Genomic DNA, 17409 nt, shown 5'->3' on the forward strand with positions numbered 1-17409 from the left:
ATTTGGGACTCGTTCATGCCCTAGGTCCTCCAGTGAAGACTGGAGGAAAGCTTGTAGAAGTGATATGTGCTCTCAGCTGCTGTCACTCTCTCCTCTCATTATAATTTCTGGCCGAGGGGATAGGGACCATGCCCCTTCCATCCTCATTTCTAGCTCCTCTCCCACCCCAGAAAGAAATCCCTTGGCTAGAGGCTGGAGGTGGGAATGGAAAGTTACTGGCAGTATTCTTTCACTTTTCTTGCAAGATCCACCTTCAAGACTTTGGTTTTGCATTTTAGAATTATCAATACATGCACAAACACATATACACCCATAATATACACAACCATACATACATACATGGAAGAAGATACATCAATTTTCTTAATTTAAAAAACTTTATTGTCAAAGAATAAGCATTTACAATGTCAAGCATGGACAACAAGTCTAGACAATTTGGGTTACCCGCCCCAGTTCACAAGTAGAAAACCATGTTAAAAAGTAGCCCTTACAACCTTGAGGTACTGTTGTGTTTTTGTTCCATATGCACATAAAAAGAAAACCACTCTGCTGACATCTTGCAGGTGGCTTCATATCTTCTCAGGGACACGCTGTGTTAAGTTGCAAAAGAGTTACTGGACCTCAAAATGCTGCCAGCTTTCATCTGAGTGGCCAAGAATATTTCGTGCAGTATAGTACTAAGAGAAGATATATTTGCACTGTGAAAGTTCAGCTCAGTGTGGAATAAGTAAGCACGGGTACTGCAGAATTCTACCACTCACTCAAGTCTCAACAGTAATATAACTAACTGGGCCTTTTGCAATGCACTTCTTACCTGTGCCCCAGATTCTAAACCTTCCTGTAGATAGCTAGCTAGCTAAAACCCTATTTATCTAATTAAACAAGGCGAAGGCCTGAAAAATAAAGACAAACAACAATTTTTTCCTAGATCAAAATAGAGCCCCGTTGCACGTTATACAAATAATGCATGGCATTCAGCTAGTGGTTATAGTTATGGCATCACATTCTGTATGGAAGCGAGGTGCTCAGATTAGAGCACGTTCCAATTCGAATCTAGAGGTTGCATTCCTGCTAACGAATATATATATGAAACATCCTTAATGCTGCCCTACAGGCACATTATAGTGATGCAAACACATAGGTCTGTTTGCAAATGGAGAGATTTTGAGCAATAGAAGTAAGGCTGGCATTATTGCATATCTGTTACTAACAGAGGAATGTGTGAGTCTGAAGGATACCCAAGTCAGAGAATATTAGTCTAACAAAGCCAGGCTCATGAAACTCCCATCTGATTAAAATTAGAGTTGACGTATGTTAACTTGATGGAACTAACCGTGGGCGGAGAACTCTGCTCCGCCCACGGAGAGTGCGGTGATTTGTCTACTCTGCTTTCCACGGAGAACGCGGAGTAGGCAAATCTCCGCACACTCCGCGGCGGAGCGGAGTTCACCAGCCCCCACCTCCAACCCCCCAAAGTAAGAATTAAATAAATATAAACTATAAGTGAAATAATAAACACTTACCTTGCCTGCAGCGTCCCCGAGCTGCCGTCCTCATCTTCCTCGGTGTTTCACCGTGATCTGCGCATGTGCACGCGCCCGCGCATGCGCATTTAACATCTTGAAACGCCGAGGAAGAGGAGGACGACAGCCCGGGGACACCGCAGGCAAGGTAAATGTTTATTATTTTACTTATAATTTATATTTATTTAATTCTTACTGAGGGGGTGGAGGCGGACGGAGGAGCGGAGCTCCACGGAGTTGGTCCCAACTCCATGGACCTCTGCCTAGTGCCTCTCCGCCAGCTCCACCCAGGGTTAGATGGAACTCAATATATTGGTGAAAGACATGACTACAGTACGGATGCATGAATCCTGGATCAAGACACAAATATGAAACTAAATAAAAAGCATGACAAGAAATAAAGGTTTTAGTTTTAAAAAAAGAGAGAAAAATAGGAGTAGGAATACAGAGGATGTAAAGGGAATAGCACAAGAACAAAATTATCTTTACCTTAAAAAAATAAAATAAAGCCACAGAGCCGGAGGCCAGGTTGAGACTACTTCAATGAGTGGGTGGCAGTGTGATGAGGGAATTAGGTGAGTCGCCAGATGAAGAGGAAGAGATCATTAAGAAGAGGAGAGGATATGGGGTTAATCAAAGAGGACGAATGACAAGAGAAAGCGATGTGGGTGTTTAGGGCTCTCCTCTTATTAAAAAGAGAAACATTTAGCGAATAAGGCATTCAACAGTTGGAATTATAACCTTGAAAATGCACTTTTAAAAGTGAAATCCAATGAAACAGATCCTCAGGGGGTTATTCATCAGCTTTTTTCATCAGATTCATTTAAAACCAATGAAATAATAAAATGTTGGCTGAGTGCTTAAGGGGTAACATTGTAAAGTAAAGGTTATTAAACAGTCAGCACTCAGTTTTCTTGTTCTTTATAGAATTGATTAGCCGTATCCGTATCTCTAAGGGTCATGGAGTGTGTGCAAAACAGGTAAAGGTCAAAGTCTGTGTACAAAACAGTTAAGTGTCAAAGGCTGTGTGCAAAAGATTTACGGGTCAAAGGCTGTGGGTGAAACAGTTAAGGGTCAAAGATTTTGTGTGACACACTTCTGATGGATTAGTGGATTGCTGCAGAGGCCACTGATGACGTTGTTAATATCCAAAGAAGTGTATCACTGCGCATTATGGACCAAGCGAAATAAAGCATTGCTTCGAAAATAAAAGCTGATGTCAGAATCTTAACATTTAAACTGCTTAAATTCATAACAAAAATACATTTCCATGACACCTACCCACAGAAGAAATAAAGCATTGCTTTGAAAATAAAAGCTGAAGTCAGAATCTTGAAATTTAAAATGCTCAAATTCATAACAACAATACATTTCCATGACACCTACCCACAGAAAGCCCAATCAAAAATGTATAAATTAATAAAGTTCTGCTCTTTGGTTTGACAGTTTGTAAACCGTGTTGAATTCGTTGTTCACCTTGTCTCTGTCGTTCTATTAAATAACATCAGTTCCAGACTGATAGAAATGAAAACAGTTGAAAATATTTACACACTGATGTCATGATGGCTAACCTGAGCCTCCCTTATATGCACCGACCCCGGCCTGCCTCTGATGGAGCTCTGTGCCTGAAGCAGTACTCACTGCATACCACAGACTGCTCCACACCTTGAAAAGGACGAGATACAAAATCACGTGGTGTTCAGCACCATAATATTGAGTTTGTTTTCAAAACACGAATAACTTTGTTACTCCAGGTGCTGTATTCAAACTGCAGTGATCCGCTGAAAAAGTAGATATAACCTATGGAAAACACAAATGACAGGAGGCTGTAAGCTCATATGCAACGTGAATTCAGAATCAATAACAAAGTGTCTTTGAATGGGTTATAAAGGAAAAGACAGTGATGGATACATAGTGGAAAAGTGGTTCTTAGCCTTTTTACTACTGTGGAGCCCCATGTAAACATTACTGAAACCCGTGATACCGAAAGAATCATCATTGCAATCTGGGTAACCCCACGGATTCATTACTGGAAGCATTGGGCCCTGGCCAAGAGTTTACGATGATTTAAGCCATAAAACCATACGCAAAATATACAGAAACAAGCATTCATCAAAGAAATACACAAATAATAAAATATTTTATTTCATTCTCAAACAAATATAAAAAGAAATCACATTTTTAATTTTAATGAGAAAGTTGGATGTTTTCTAAAATCAATTGAATTCACTCATGTTCCATACCAGGGTTCTCCAACCTTTCCTATCTATAGTGAGAGCTACTACTGATCTTTAAAAACTGTCATGAGCTACTGCCTGATATAAGGAATGGATAAATGTACACAGAGGCCAAATACCAACACTACTAATAAGGTACCCCAATACTGCCAAAGGAAGTATACAGTATTAATGGTAAAGGAATTGCATTGCAAAAGGTTTACATTTGAGGTCCCTGAGGATCAGTATTTTCCATTTGCCCTTTAGACAGCAAACAGGAGAAATAGAAAGAAAGAGAAACAAAAACAGAGAACGTTAGAGAAAAAAAGAGAGGCAGAGAAAGAGACAGAAAGGAAAAAATGAGAGAATAAGAATGGAACATAAAAAAGAAAGAAGCAGAAAGATACAAGGACAGAAATAACAAAAGGATGAGGACATACATGAAGAGAGAAAGGAGCAACAGAAAGAAAAGAAATAAGAAAAGAGAAATGAAAAATAAAATAAAAGAGAAAGAACTATGAAAGGAAAAGGGAAACGTATGAATGAAAGGAAAGGAAAAAAGAGGGAATGACAAAGTAAGAAGTAGAAAAAGAAAGAAGGAAGAGCATGACAAGAAAAAGAGAACAAGAAAATGTTGAAAGTAAGGAAATATAAAATGAGAGAAGGAAAAGTTAAGTAGAAGAAAAAAGAAATATGAAATAAACAGATAAGAAAGATGTGGAGAAAAGAACATCAAATAAGAAAGAATGGAGAAAAAGAAAGGAAAACGTGCAATAAGTAAATAAAAAAAGAGAGAAAGATAGAAAGAATAACAGAGGATGAAAGATGAAGACAGAGAAAGAAGATAAGACTGAAAGGAAAGATGGAAAGAAGAAGTCGAAAATGCACAGATAGAAAGAACGATAGAATGGAATGGAATGAAATCTAGAGGAAAAATTAAAGGAGAAAGTAGAATGAAAGAAAGGGATGGATACAAGAAAGAATGAAAGAACCAAGGAAAGAATTATTGAGAGAAAGGTGAAGAAAAAAGAATTAGTGAGAAACAGAACAAAGCAGAGAAAAGGAGGTGAAATAAATAGAATTAAAGAAGAGATAAAAGAAAAACATAAGAAAGAAACAAAGTAAGGAAATGAAAGAAAAAGAGGTAGCAATTTAAAAAACTGAAAAAAGTAACGAAAAATAGCAAGAAGAAAATAAACACAAGAAGAAAAAAGAAAGAAACTTAACAAATGCACAACAAAGAAGGAGACATAAAACCCAAAGAAAAAAGGAAAGAAATGCAAGAAAAAAAGGAGAAAAAGAAGTAAAGATTGAATTGTTCACAAAAAGGTAGGCTGCATCATCCTGTCATCTTGCACTTGCGGATGTTGAGCTCTCACAGAAACAGGAACAGTTTTTTAAATAGCTTTCTTATCCGTTTGGCAGCTGCATATTCTCAAGTCCACTGGCAATTGTTATGTGCGAGCTACTCCGTGGCAGTCTGCAAGCTACTGGTAGCTCACAATCGAGTTATTGAAGCCCTCTGGTCCATACTATATTCTGTTTGATACACCTGCACTGCTTCCCAAATCAATTTGAGGGTACTGACTTAATTTACAGCCTCCAATTTAAAATTATTTAAAATGTACAGAATGTTTTAAAATGTTTAATTTTACATGTTGCTTTATTTTCTGTGGAGTCGCAGACCCACAGGGATCACCAGACCACAGGTTAAGAACCACTGCAGTAGGATATTCTGTCTTGAAGTAAAAGGAGCATGAGAACTAATCAACAAGCTGCCAGTCTACAGCGACACTGTACTCAAATAGAGCAATATCTTGTTATGCTCTCATTGTCTTGTTACCCATAGAATGTCTTACCTGTAACTGCACAATATCAGATCGCAGCACACTAAAATAGTTCAATGAATTAAGCAATTGCCGCTGAGTTCTGCATGTGACCTGCACAGGGGGCTACCTGAGCCTTCCATCCTTATAAACTATATATCAAGTCGTATTGAGTTGGGTAATATTTAGCGCTATATATATGAAGTTATGGGAATATTTACTAAAGCTATGTGCGTGTGGTTTCCTGGGCCATCGTGATGCAAAAATCCAGAGCCTTTATACTATACATTATGGAGACAGATGAGCACATTATGATATCAAGCTACCGAGCGCTGTGATATCACAGGCAAAGTCACATGTAATTTCAGTGAACCTCGACACAACTAATGTGGAATATTTAAATGAGATTTATGTTATAGAATAGTACAGACAAGTTAAAAATGCCCCCCTTTAAAACTGCCTTGGATAATTCCCATATTTGCAGTAACTACTGTTACCGGACACTAGTAGTATGAGTTTGGCAGCTAGAACTGCACTCACACAATTGTTCCCGGAAAATTTCAGCAGTTTAAACCTGCCAAAATGTATAGGGAAAAAAATGACCAGTAATTACCAGAGCGTTTAGATTTTGATGTGGTAAACCCTGAAATCTGCATGTTATTCCTCATTACCAATTATCGAGGACCAATTCATAATAGGGTGGTATTTTTCGCTCCTGATGAATCCCGGCCTCAGTGGAGCCAGATTTCATCGGATGTGATAAATGTCGACAAGAACACCGGGCCATTCATAATGAGGAACAGAAATAGACATACTCGCAAAGGTACAAACACTCTGCTTCTATGTAGATATTTTTGGTAAGAAAAAGAAGCATCCTATCCTTGACTCCCTAGTAATGGTCTGGCTTATTTTAGAGCACACTCCTGCCAATATGAAGGAGTGAAAGCCCTAGAGTCGCTGAAGAGTTCACCAGGCCTTGTTACTTTGTACATGCCACTGTCGGCAGAAAGTGTTGAAGGGTTAGAGTAGAACATTTAGCCACCAGAGCACAGCCGACATCAATACTGAAACAATAGTCACTTTCTAGCAGCCGTAACAGTACATCACACCAGCCATGAGTTATGAAAAGATTAAGGGCCAAATTACGAGTTTGGCTGTCCTGGAGTGGGATGCCACCCCACTGCCCCTCTATAAGACTGCCAAACAGGGCCACCACCTGCCTGCCAGATTAAGAGTTTTTCATGGTCTGGCGTGTGGCGTGGCAGTCCTGCAGCGGTGCCTTTCAGAGGCTTATGTGTGCCTTAGTAAGGCATCACCACACCCTGTGCCAGAACGGCATGGACTGTGAAGTCGATGTCATGCTGCAACTGAGGGTGCATGGACACAGGGGGCACAGCATATTTCCCCTGCATGCACCCCCATGCATGGGGCATGTGGCTCCCTGTAGGGTCCCCTTTATTTCATGACCGCCAGCAGTTTCATGGAGAAAGATCCTCCATGACACTGCTGGTGGTCCTGAAACTCATAATATGCATGGCAGTGCTGCAGCGGTACCACCAGCATGTTGTGTGCCCCTGACCACCACAGGACTGTTGCGGCAGTGCAATGGCGGTCCGACCACCAGAGTTGTAATGGGCCATCAGATGGCCGCTGCGGAAGTGGCTGGACTGCCACCCCCGAGTCCCATGAGGCTGGTGGTCCTTGGCCCGCCAGACTCGTAATCAGGCCCTTAGAGTGGTCAACGATCTGGAGCTGGATTTTAGACAAACAAATCAACAATTTTAAAACTTTTAAAGTAATTTACCATTTCTCTGATAAGCTGCGTCTACCTTCTCGCCAATTCCTGGAAAGTCATCTGCTATGAATCTGGGATAGCCTTTCTCCACAGTTTGTTTCTCTTCATCAAAGCTAGGGTGCAAACAAGAGAACAATTACATTAAAATATTAATACATGACAAATGACTTGTGGAAACAAAGCGCTCTTCTTTTCTGCAAATTGTGGGTAAGGTTACAAGATGACTGTGTCTTCAGGGACACCCTGTTCCAATCCTGGGCATTCGGTAACCATCCACTGCATGGTGGGGGTATAGCCCTGGCACAGGTAAATTGAAGCAGTTAGACTACCGGGCTTATTTATAAGCCCCTTGCGCCACCAGTGCGTCGTTTTTCCCATATTAAAAGTGATGCATCAATGTCGCAAGGGGCTTGTAAATAAGCCTCTACATTTCAAGATTACAACTACTTTAGCAAGAAAAACTGGAATGGATAACCGAGTCCCTGACGTCATAGAATCATCTTGTGACGTTCACTGTTAGGATCGCTGCTCTGCCTGATCATTTGCCCTGGGCTAAATCTAGTGCAGGGTAAATGGGTCTCACACAGTGGATTGTTTCAGGATCACTTTATTATTTTGCATGGGGTTGGTCACAACTCACAATTCATTATTCGCAAATCTAAATCTAAGGAATGAGCCCAGTGGGATCTCTTACTGACCACTCTGAGGGCCAGGTATCAGTGGAGCCATCGGCCGTCCCTGAAAGGCCATTGACTTGCTCCCAGAACATCCCTGATGCATGATGGCACTATGATCATATACAGTTTTTTTAATACATTTACCGCCTGCTTCAGAGATTAACCTGATTTCACCCAACCGATTTCAACCTCTTTTTTTGAAGAGATAACATACCTCCAGTACTTTTCTCCAGTAAAGAAGAGTGTCTTGCCCATGGCGCGATTATAAACTGCAGCATCAATTGTCCTCAATGACTTTGGAAATCCCAGTTCCTGGATTTTCTTAGGGTAATCTGCCAGAATGTCATATCCATTGAGAGCCCAAAATTTTCTTCCTGATCCATAAATTATAAAAGCAGTATGTGCATTAATATGTGGTTAGTTCTTCCAGAAAGACAGAATATTATATTAATAAAATGCTGCACTATGGAAAACAAATAACATCGCTAAATAAGACATTATGTTATTGTGTGGATATAGAATTTATCTCTTGGTGTACTTTGTCAGAGTGAAACTTAGCACTGCTCAGTGACTACACTGAGGGAACATGGTGCAATACTGACTATTGCAGGTTTGTCAGCGATACCAAGGGGTGATCTAGCTGACACATGTCCAGTACTGTAGGAATCAAAACCGTCTTTGCCTTAGTGTCTCGAATACTTATTTCTCCCACCTTACCAGTTGAGTTGAGTACCTTACACATTTTCACGTTGCCTAGCTTGATCACTGAACAGATCATATGCAACTTATTGGTTCTGTTTTAAAGTAGCTTCTTCTTTGTTCTTCAAGGGAATGAGGGGTCCATTTCAAAATATGGTCCACGACTTCAATGGCTATCGGGCTTCTACTCCTTACCAGCTTTCTCACAAAATCACATTGATCCTCCTGGTCGAAATATCCAGTTTGGATTAATGTAATCCCATGTGCATGTGGTTTCCAGATAAAAGGTTCTCATACCTACACAGTTCAGAACTTTGTAGGCTGGTTCATTATGAGATAGCTGCTCTACAAGCACATTACACCCTCTACTGGTTCCACAATCTTCATGACCCAAATACCAGCTCACAGCTGGATAATACAACTCTACTAACTCCTTCTTCATCCACATATACATGATTTGGAGGCATCTCATTCCATGGTCAAGGATCCTGGATCCTGCTTCTAGAGCACATTCACACTTGAAACAGATGTCTAACAATCTCTCTTCTGTGTCCTTTGCAGCTAATGTATTATGTCCTACTTCTAGGTACACCAGTCCCACTTGTAACCCCCCCCCTACTCTCCTTGGCTAGGCAGATGACCAAAAGTGTCTCCATCCACCTGGTAAATGCATGACATGGATGCGACCATGTGTCTAAATCTGACCCTTGGCCTGTTAGGTTGATTGCAATGCTAAGGTCAGAGGGGAATTTTTGCCAAGCCTATTCTTCCTACAGCTCACTGAGTAGGCTCTTGACATCAGACTCCTTCTGAATACACACGCAGGCTTCCGTTTGGGTATATCGAATCTGTACAATGTGGCAGCACTGACCACCAAAGTCAAATAAAATCTGGCTTGACAAGCACTTTGCAGCTTATGCATTTTTGAATTTCACGACCACATTTTACACAGTTTATTATGTATATATTTAAGTTATGTTTAATGCGTGGACCATGCTGCAAGGGCAATGGAGCACCTTGCATACAGCTAGGGTAATGCACAAGAAAGTATTTTAGAGGCTGCAAAAGACAAGGGGAAGCAACTTCTGTGGTAAAGTATATGCACTAATATATTTTAGAACTTCATATAATTCAAAACATATAACCAGAAGAAGCTTGGTGGAGGTAATTAGGAGGAGGCAGGAGCAGCGCTAGGCATAATAGGTACTGCAAACAGATGCATCTTTTGATTTTTTTCAGGAAGGACAGCTCATTAGGCATACGTCTTAGTTCTTCTGGTACATTGTTCCAGAGTCTTGGTGTTGGCAGGAGAATTACTGATTTATTTTCTTGGATTTTTAAATTTTCTGAATTTACAGGAGAGTACTAGGCTTACTTCTGTCCTCGCGTACTTCTCCAGTGAGGCACGGTATTTCCTTAAACAAGCCAGGAAGGCCAAAGTCGAGACGCTTGTGAATGATGCATGCAATTTAAATTAATTCTCACTTTTAGAGCTGCTGCCAGTGCCGGAAGTGAGAGGAGGAGTCACGTATTGTTGCCGCTGTTCCGCTGTTGCCGCGCTGTGAGTGCTGTGAGCACCTGTGAACACCTGTGAGCGGCTGCGAACGGCTGAGAACGGCTGAGAACGGCGGAGCCCGCTGAAACCGCGGCGAGCCACAGCGAGCCGTAGAGGCACAAGAGCTGTGGGAGCCACTACTCATGCATGTTGCATGTTGACCGGGTGAAAGAAGCCGCTGAGACCGTGGATAACTGCTGAAAAGCCAGAAGCCGCGGCAAGCCGTAAGACCATCAAGGGCTGCTACCCGTGCAGGGTGTCGAGTGCAAGAAGCCTTGAGCCTAGAGCAGCGTGCACAAGGGCGCTACGAGCAATTCAGTAGGCTGGCAGGCCAGCAGGCCGGTAGGCTGGTCTGTAATCGGGGGGGCACGACCTCAGCGCCAGCAATTAGGGCTGTTGCCTCCTGCGAGTCTGCGGTGAGTTTCGAACTGGGGGACATAACTGGTCATAACTGGATATAACTGAATATAACTGTGGGGGGGTTCCTGATTGGTGTTGGTGAGCCATGGGGGAGCTGCATTATGGTACATTAAGGTGGCAGCTGCAGTTACTGTGTGCACACAAAGTCGTTAGGAGGGGAGTCTTGCACCCTCCGACTGGTGTAATAATTTATTACTGATCATCATTGGTGTCACTTGGTGTCCTAGAGAGTTGCCAGCTGTCTCCTGCAGGAAACGTCAGGATCACTAGAACGCCGATCCGGATGGGTGGTTGCTGCAGTGGTTGCCCCAATAGTGAGCGGGAGTGAGCAGGAATAAGTAGGAACAAGCAAGAAACAGGAACCTGCTCCGGCGGCTGCTGCGGGTTGTGGCCGCAGTGAGGCTACACCGCCGTTCCCCCCCCCCGCCACATCCCCTGCTGCGGCGGAATTAGGATTTGAAAAACAGGAACTTCTGGAGTAGTGTACCGTGTACGGCTTAGTCCCGGGGTGCCAGACGGGGGTCGGCGTGCTGCCGAATCGCCCAGGTGCCGGGAGTAGCGGTGACGGTGTACGGGCTCCAAGAGGTTCTCTGACCCCCGTCGCTTGATCAGTGAGGACTATTGAGGAAAATTTTTGTGGAGTGTGTAGTGGTAGTAGTGGTAGTTGTGCACTCTGTGGGATTGTCTATTTGGAAGCTGTTTCGCCCTCCCTGTAATTGGTGGTGAATTTCCCAAAACCTGCAGGAATTCAAGATCTTGTGCATACGAACTCAAGAGAGTGAAGGAGGAGGAGGTCTATTGTGCGAAGTGGACTTTGTGTGTCTAACAACGATGATGAGGTCCGGTCGCCAGCGTGGGGGTCCACAAAACTCTATACAAAACTCTAAGCAAACTCAAAAGCCAGAGGAGATAAGAGAGTCAACAGAAGCTCCTACGGAAGTATCAAACCGACTGAGCAGGGATAAGGATAACGGAGAACAGGAGGGAAACATGCTAATTAATAAAAGAAGTGCCTGTACACAGAGGAGAATCTGTGCATCCCAGTCAAGGAAATAGCCTCTTCTGCCTTTCTTAGTAAAGACTCTTGTCATATGAGGTCCCCATGTGTGGCACAGTCATCTATAAAGAGCTACTTCTTTAAGTACCATCAAACTCAGTTAGATAATCACAAGGACAATCACAAAAGGAAATCTTCTGAAAAGGAAGATCCCAGTGGGGGGGTTAGTGAATGCTCATTGTCCTCTCCTTTGCCTTCCCCGTTGTATAAAAAAGAGAAAATAAGTAGCTCAGTTAGTGACCTGGCCCAACCGATGTTGCCTGAAAACTTGGATGTTGCAGTGGTTAATCAGGTTAGGAGGACAATGAGCGAAGAAGCCGTAACAGGTAAAGTATTGGCACCTAGCCCCGCACCCCCAACCCAACTTTTAATTATAGTAGGACTGTTACAGGCTCAAGCGCAAATTCATGTCTGTGACCCTGTATCTCAGGTGGCAATTCGGTTGGCCGATGGACTAGAAATTAGCAGTAAAGAGTCAGGCTATAAGGGGGGGTCTAGGGTGTGTGATTTGTCTCCTTGTATGTCTAGGAACGAAAATAAGCATCATAATTTGTATGATCTAGGAGCTGAGGTTAGTACCGAAGTTGGAAAGTTAACTCTTAAGGCCGGACCCAGTGACCCAATTATTGTTACAAAGGACATTCTACCTAGCCCAATTAGTTGTTCAGTTAAAGGTGACAATGTTAGTTTTTTTAACCCGGATCAGTCAAGTATAATAATGGAAAATAGCCTTAATATCAATATATCATCATTCGATCAAGGTGATGGCAGTTTTGATAAGATTACTAATACATATAAACAATGTAGCTTAGACCATATTGGGCAGTCTAAATCAGTGAATATATTGTCATTATCTAAAACAGAGGCTGACCCCCAGATATCCCCGGGTCACTCAAAAAGGAGTGAGCTTAGCACGGAGCAGGGTTTATGGGATTGCCTTTTACACACCATGGGCTCAATTACTAATGCGCTTAATTTCCATTCAGATAAATTGGATGTTCAGGTGGATATTTTGAATACACTAGCATCCCATGTGGCGGGTATTGATACCAAACTCTTGTATCTGACTAACTTGATTATGAAGGTGCAAGCAGATAAGGATAGTCCACTTATAACCTGTACCTGTGCACAGTTGATTGATAAGATCTCTGATCTGCCCTCAATAGTAAGTTCCATGGTGCAAGAAGTTAAACTGCTGTCGGATAGAAATGCGCAAGCTAGTAATGAAATTGTTGAACCATCAAATAATTTAAGCAGATTTATTAACGTCGATAAATTGCCACATGTAAAAGATGATAGCAACACACAAGTAACTGAGATCACTCATCCGAAAACTGAATGTGACAAAATTAATGATAGCTTGATAATGGAAGGTGTGACTAGTGATTTTTCACGGTCAATCGATGATTCAAGTAGTACGAAATCGCCATGCTTAAAACAACGCCAAGATTCAAGTGGTCCATTGAAACCAACAAACCTTTCAAAAAGGGCTAGGAAAAGGTTAAGGAAAGCTCACAATAAGAAAGCACATGAATTAAAATCAGTGTATGGGAAAGTGAGTGATGATTCTAAATTTTTGAAAGTAAGGGAATCTAAAATGAAACCATATTTCCCGATTTTTGGGCCCAATAAGAGCTCTGGATTTAAGGTAAAGGTAAAACAAATAATGGAGTGTGGCGTTGAAAAACTAGGGGGCGTAGATCCCAAATTCAGTTCCGGCCTCATAGCCAAAGTTCCAATAATAATAAAAGAAAAAGCATCTGACCAATCGTTAAGTGCGGAAGTTAATAGTGTGCAATATAGTCATATTGAGAAACCAGTGGACTCTAATGGTCAAGTGGGTAGTATGAGCAATGAATTGGGGTCTGAATTAAGCTGGAAACCAAGCAGGGAAGTATGGGTAGATCAAGGTGCACAACATAATATTGTTAATCAGAATTTAGTGAATCACATTTATCAGCAAGATGTTAATAGAGTCGATCAAGTGGTCCTCTGTGAGACACAAGAGAGATCAATAAAGGAAGTTAAAGAGGTCAATCTGCTGACAGAAAAGGTTCCGGTGATTGTTAAGGATAATTCACGCCCGCCAGTTATAATTGTGAAAGATAATATTGAGCATTTAAATTTGTCGACCGATATGTTGAAAGTAGCCTTCTGTCCCCAATACACTTCTAGAGGCCCACATGATATTTTAAATCGCGGCAACATCCTGAAACTATTACATGCTATTATAGATCTTAAAGATGTGGTAACAAGTGACCTAGAAGTTGTGGAGTTTAAGAAAGAAAGTGAAAATTGCGACAGGGAAATAACAGTTACAACATGGTTAAATGGGGAAATTGTTGATAAAATAATGGCGAACAGTTGCGTATTTGAGAAATGGGGCATTAAAATTTGGCGAGCCCAAGCTTCTTGCTACCCGATGTTGCTAATTCCAAATGAACCAACAGGGGATGATAAAAAATCAGCTACGGCTACAAAAAAATCTGATGATAAAAGAAGAACCATAGTAGAACAGGCTAGAGTTTTAAAAAATGCGTCAGGCGCATCTAAGGAATTGAACTTAGAGTATGGCATCAAGATAATGAGCAGCCAACCTGGTCTGCGAACTTGTGAGGAATTGAAGAAAGTCCCAGAGTTGGTAGATGATTGGAGTTGGCTCCCAGGAATTTTAACAAAACATAACTTTGAAACAAAGGATTGATGTATTCTAAATCCTTTGTCTCTTTGTTCCTGGAACACCAATGGCCTAAAATCATTAATTGAAGATCAATACGTAATTGATTTTTTGAAGGCTTTTAGTATATTAATGTTTCAGGAAACTTGGACTACGTCAAAAGAACCTTTTATAGGTTATGTTGAATATTGTAATGTTGCAATACGAGAAGCCAATTCAGGCCGTCCATGTGGTGGTCTTTCTATGTATATATCAACAAAACTAAAAGCCTCTCACTTTGAAATCGACCTTCATGTAAAATTGCTACAGTGTGTTAAACTAATAGTAAGTCACTCGATTATTCTAATTAATGTGTATTTAAGTTGCAAAAAGAAGGTTAGATCCACCCAAATTACACAGCTGTGGGGGATGGTAAAAACTTTATATTATGAGCACTTGGATTCAGTATTTATTATTTCAGGTGATTTTAATATGCACTTTGTTGCATCTAAAAAGCAGACTTTTGACTTAAAATGGTTAGCTCAATGGACAGATTATGAATTTAAAAAATATGATTTAAAGATCATGCATGACCTTGATAATATCCCGACTTTTACCAAAGCAGATATCTCCTCTGTGATAGACTATACCATAATGTCTGAGAAATTATATAAGTTAGTTAAAAGCTATGAGATTGCCCCAAGGATCGAAAGTGATCACAATCCACAAGTGATCAATTTTGATATTGATTTAGACTATTTACCAGAAACTAAAATTATGGTAAAAGCTCCAACATCCTTTAATATTAAAAGGTTAATATGGAACGGAAAAAATGAGGATAAAATGTTGAGAATGCTTGACTGTTTAATCAAGGATGCTCACGATGCTTATGATAAAGGTAAATCTATGGTTGACCTATGGACACATTTGTGTGACGATCTGATATCTAAATCCGCTAGAAATGAGCCCACCAACGGCATATTGCTAAAACCAAAGAAACCTGGATGGTATTCTTCCCACCTATTATATCAAAAAAGAAAGCTTAATAAAGAAATAAGATCACTGCACCGGAATAAAAACAGGCTGCCGCTTCAAATTGTATCGCTTAAAATTAGAGAGTTAAAACAGAGATACAAAAGGGAAATTTGGAGAGCTAAGCAAGCATTTTTTGAAACAACATGGGCAAAAGTCCATCATGCTTGTAAATCCAAGGATTTACGGTTATTCTGGAGCATTATTAATGACATTGATAACGGCAATAATAGAAGCAATAGTGCTAATGTTGATGAAGTGAGTTGGGTGAGCTTTTTCAATAAAAAAATAGATACCCATTGTCTAGATAATGATAAATGTTTTAATAAAAGTCTACTTGATATGTATAAAGTAATAGATAGAGAGACTGAGGGTTGTACCCCCCCTCCTCAATGTAGAGTGGATTTGGGGCCCTGGCCGCTCGATAAAGTAAAAAAAGCAATAAATAAGATTAGATCCAATGGAGCACCAGGTCCAAATGGTATCCCAAATGCAATATTTAAAGCTGATATAAGTAACTGGCCAGAGTTGCTAATGCTTCTGTTTAATGAAGTTCTTAAAACAGGTCTTATTCCGCTATCTTGGCATGGGAGTGTTATACAACCTATATATAAGAGTGGCCCACAGGATAATCCGGCTAACTATCGTTTAATTACGCTTACTGATGTAGAGGCAAAATTGTTTGCTAGTTGCCTATTGGAAGAGTTAGAGGCTTGGGCCACAAAGGAAGATCTTATCCCTAATTTTCAAACTGGGTTTAGAAAGGGAGAATCTACCCATACCAATTTGATTTTATTAACATTATTAGGTGAGAGAGCTAAAACCAGGATGCAAAGATTATATGTATGTTTTATTGATCTAAAAGCCGCTTTTGACTCTGTGCCGCGGAATACTCTCTGGGGTAAGTTAAGGAATTGGGGTATTTCGGAATCTTTATTAAAGATGATCATACTTTTATACACAAATACCTGGGTGCAGATCAAAATTGGCGATGGAAAGCATATGACCCGTCGATTGGATACGAATGTGGGATTGAAACAAGGCTGTGTGTTGGCTCCTTGCCTTTTTAATCTTTTTATGGCCGACTTGCCTGCCCACTTTAAAAATAGTAACTCACATTCGCCTTTTATTCAAGGTCAAGAAATCAAATACCTGCAATATGCAGATGATACCATTTTATTGAGCCAAACAGAAATAGGGTTAAAAAGGTTAATTGACTCATTTAATGGCTATGTCACTCAAAATGGACTAACAATTAATACAAAAAAGACAAAAATAATGACTATGGGAAAAGGGAAACAGAGGATGAAGGAGTGGAATATCAATGGCCTGGTAATTGAAAATGTGAAATCTTATAAATATCTAGGGATCACGTTTGATGACGGTTTGATATTTAGACAACATTTTAATAACCTTGAAGCCAGGGGCTGCTCTCTTGCATTTGCTTTCAGGAAATTAAGAGACAAATTATTATGCCCTAATTATGAACATCTGATGAAGGTGATGAGAGCAAAGTTAATTCCATCATTGGACTATTGCTCAGTCATCTTTCGGGGCAAAGACGCGAAAGTGCTCGATGACATAGAAATTCGAACTTATAAAGCTGTTTTTAAAATCCCTAAATATATAAGTCGAGCAAACATAAAATTGGAATTTGGATTGAAAAACCAAATTGTGGCGCGTCAATCAGCATTTCTGCAGTCCTTAATATCATTAGCCCGCTCGGAGGAAGGATCTTTAGCAAAGCTAAGTTGGCTTGAAATTTCAGGAGGGCAATACTCAAAAAACTGGCAGCTGTACTTAACTGAATGTTTAGGTAACTTTGATTGTCCTAACTTAGAAGATGGAATGAGGAGTAAAGTAGTTTTTAAAAAAGAAATGAATCAAATGGCCTCACTACTAACGATCATAGCTGACAAAGAAGAATTAAGGAAAAGAAATCATTTCTGGACA

General features: G+C 40.6%; 1 protein-coding gene across 1 annotated transcript in view; it reads right to left on the reverse strand.

Annotated features, from left to right (window-relative positions):
- Positions 1-2220: 2220 nt before the first annotated feature.
- Positions 2221-17409, reverse strand: part of LOC144772588 (collagenase 3-like) — a 36221-nt gene continuing 21032 nt past the window's right edge. Inside the window, exons 7-9 of the mRNA XM_078657015.1 lie at positions 8252-8411; positions 7370-7473; positions 2221-3323 (exon numbers count right to left, since the gene is read on the reverse strand). Coding sequence (XP_078513141.1) covers positions 3223-3323; positions 7370-7473; positions 8252-8411 — 365 coding nt within the window. The 3' untranslated portion in view covers positions 2221-3222. The remainder of the gene's footprint in view (positions 3324-7369; positions 7474-8251; positions 8412-17409) is intronic.

Source organism: Lissotriton helveticus, chromosome 8 (genome assembly GCF_964261635.1).
Source record: "Lissotriton helveticus chromosome 8, aLisHel1.1, whole genome shotgun sequence".
Taxonomy (NCBI): domain Eukaryota; kingdom Metazoa; phylum Chordata; class Amphibia; order Caudata; family Salamandridae; genus Lissotriton; species Lissotriton helveticus.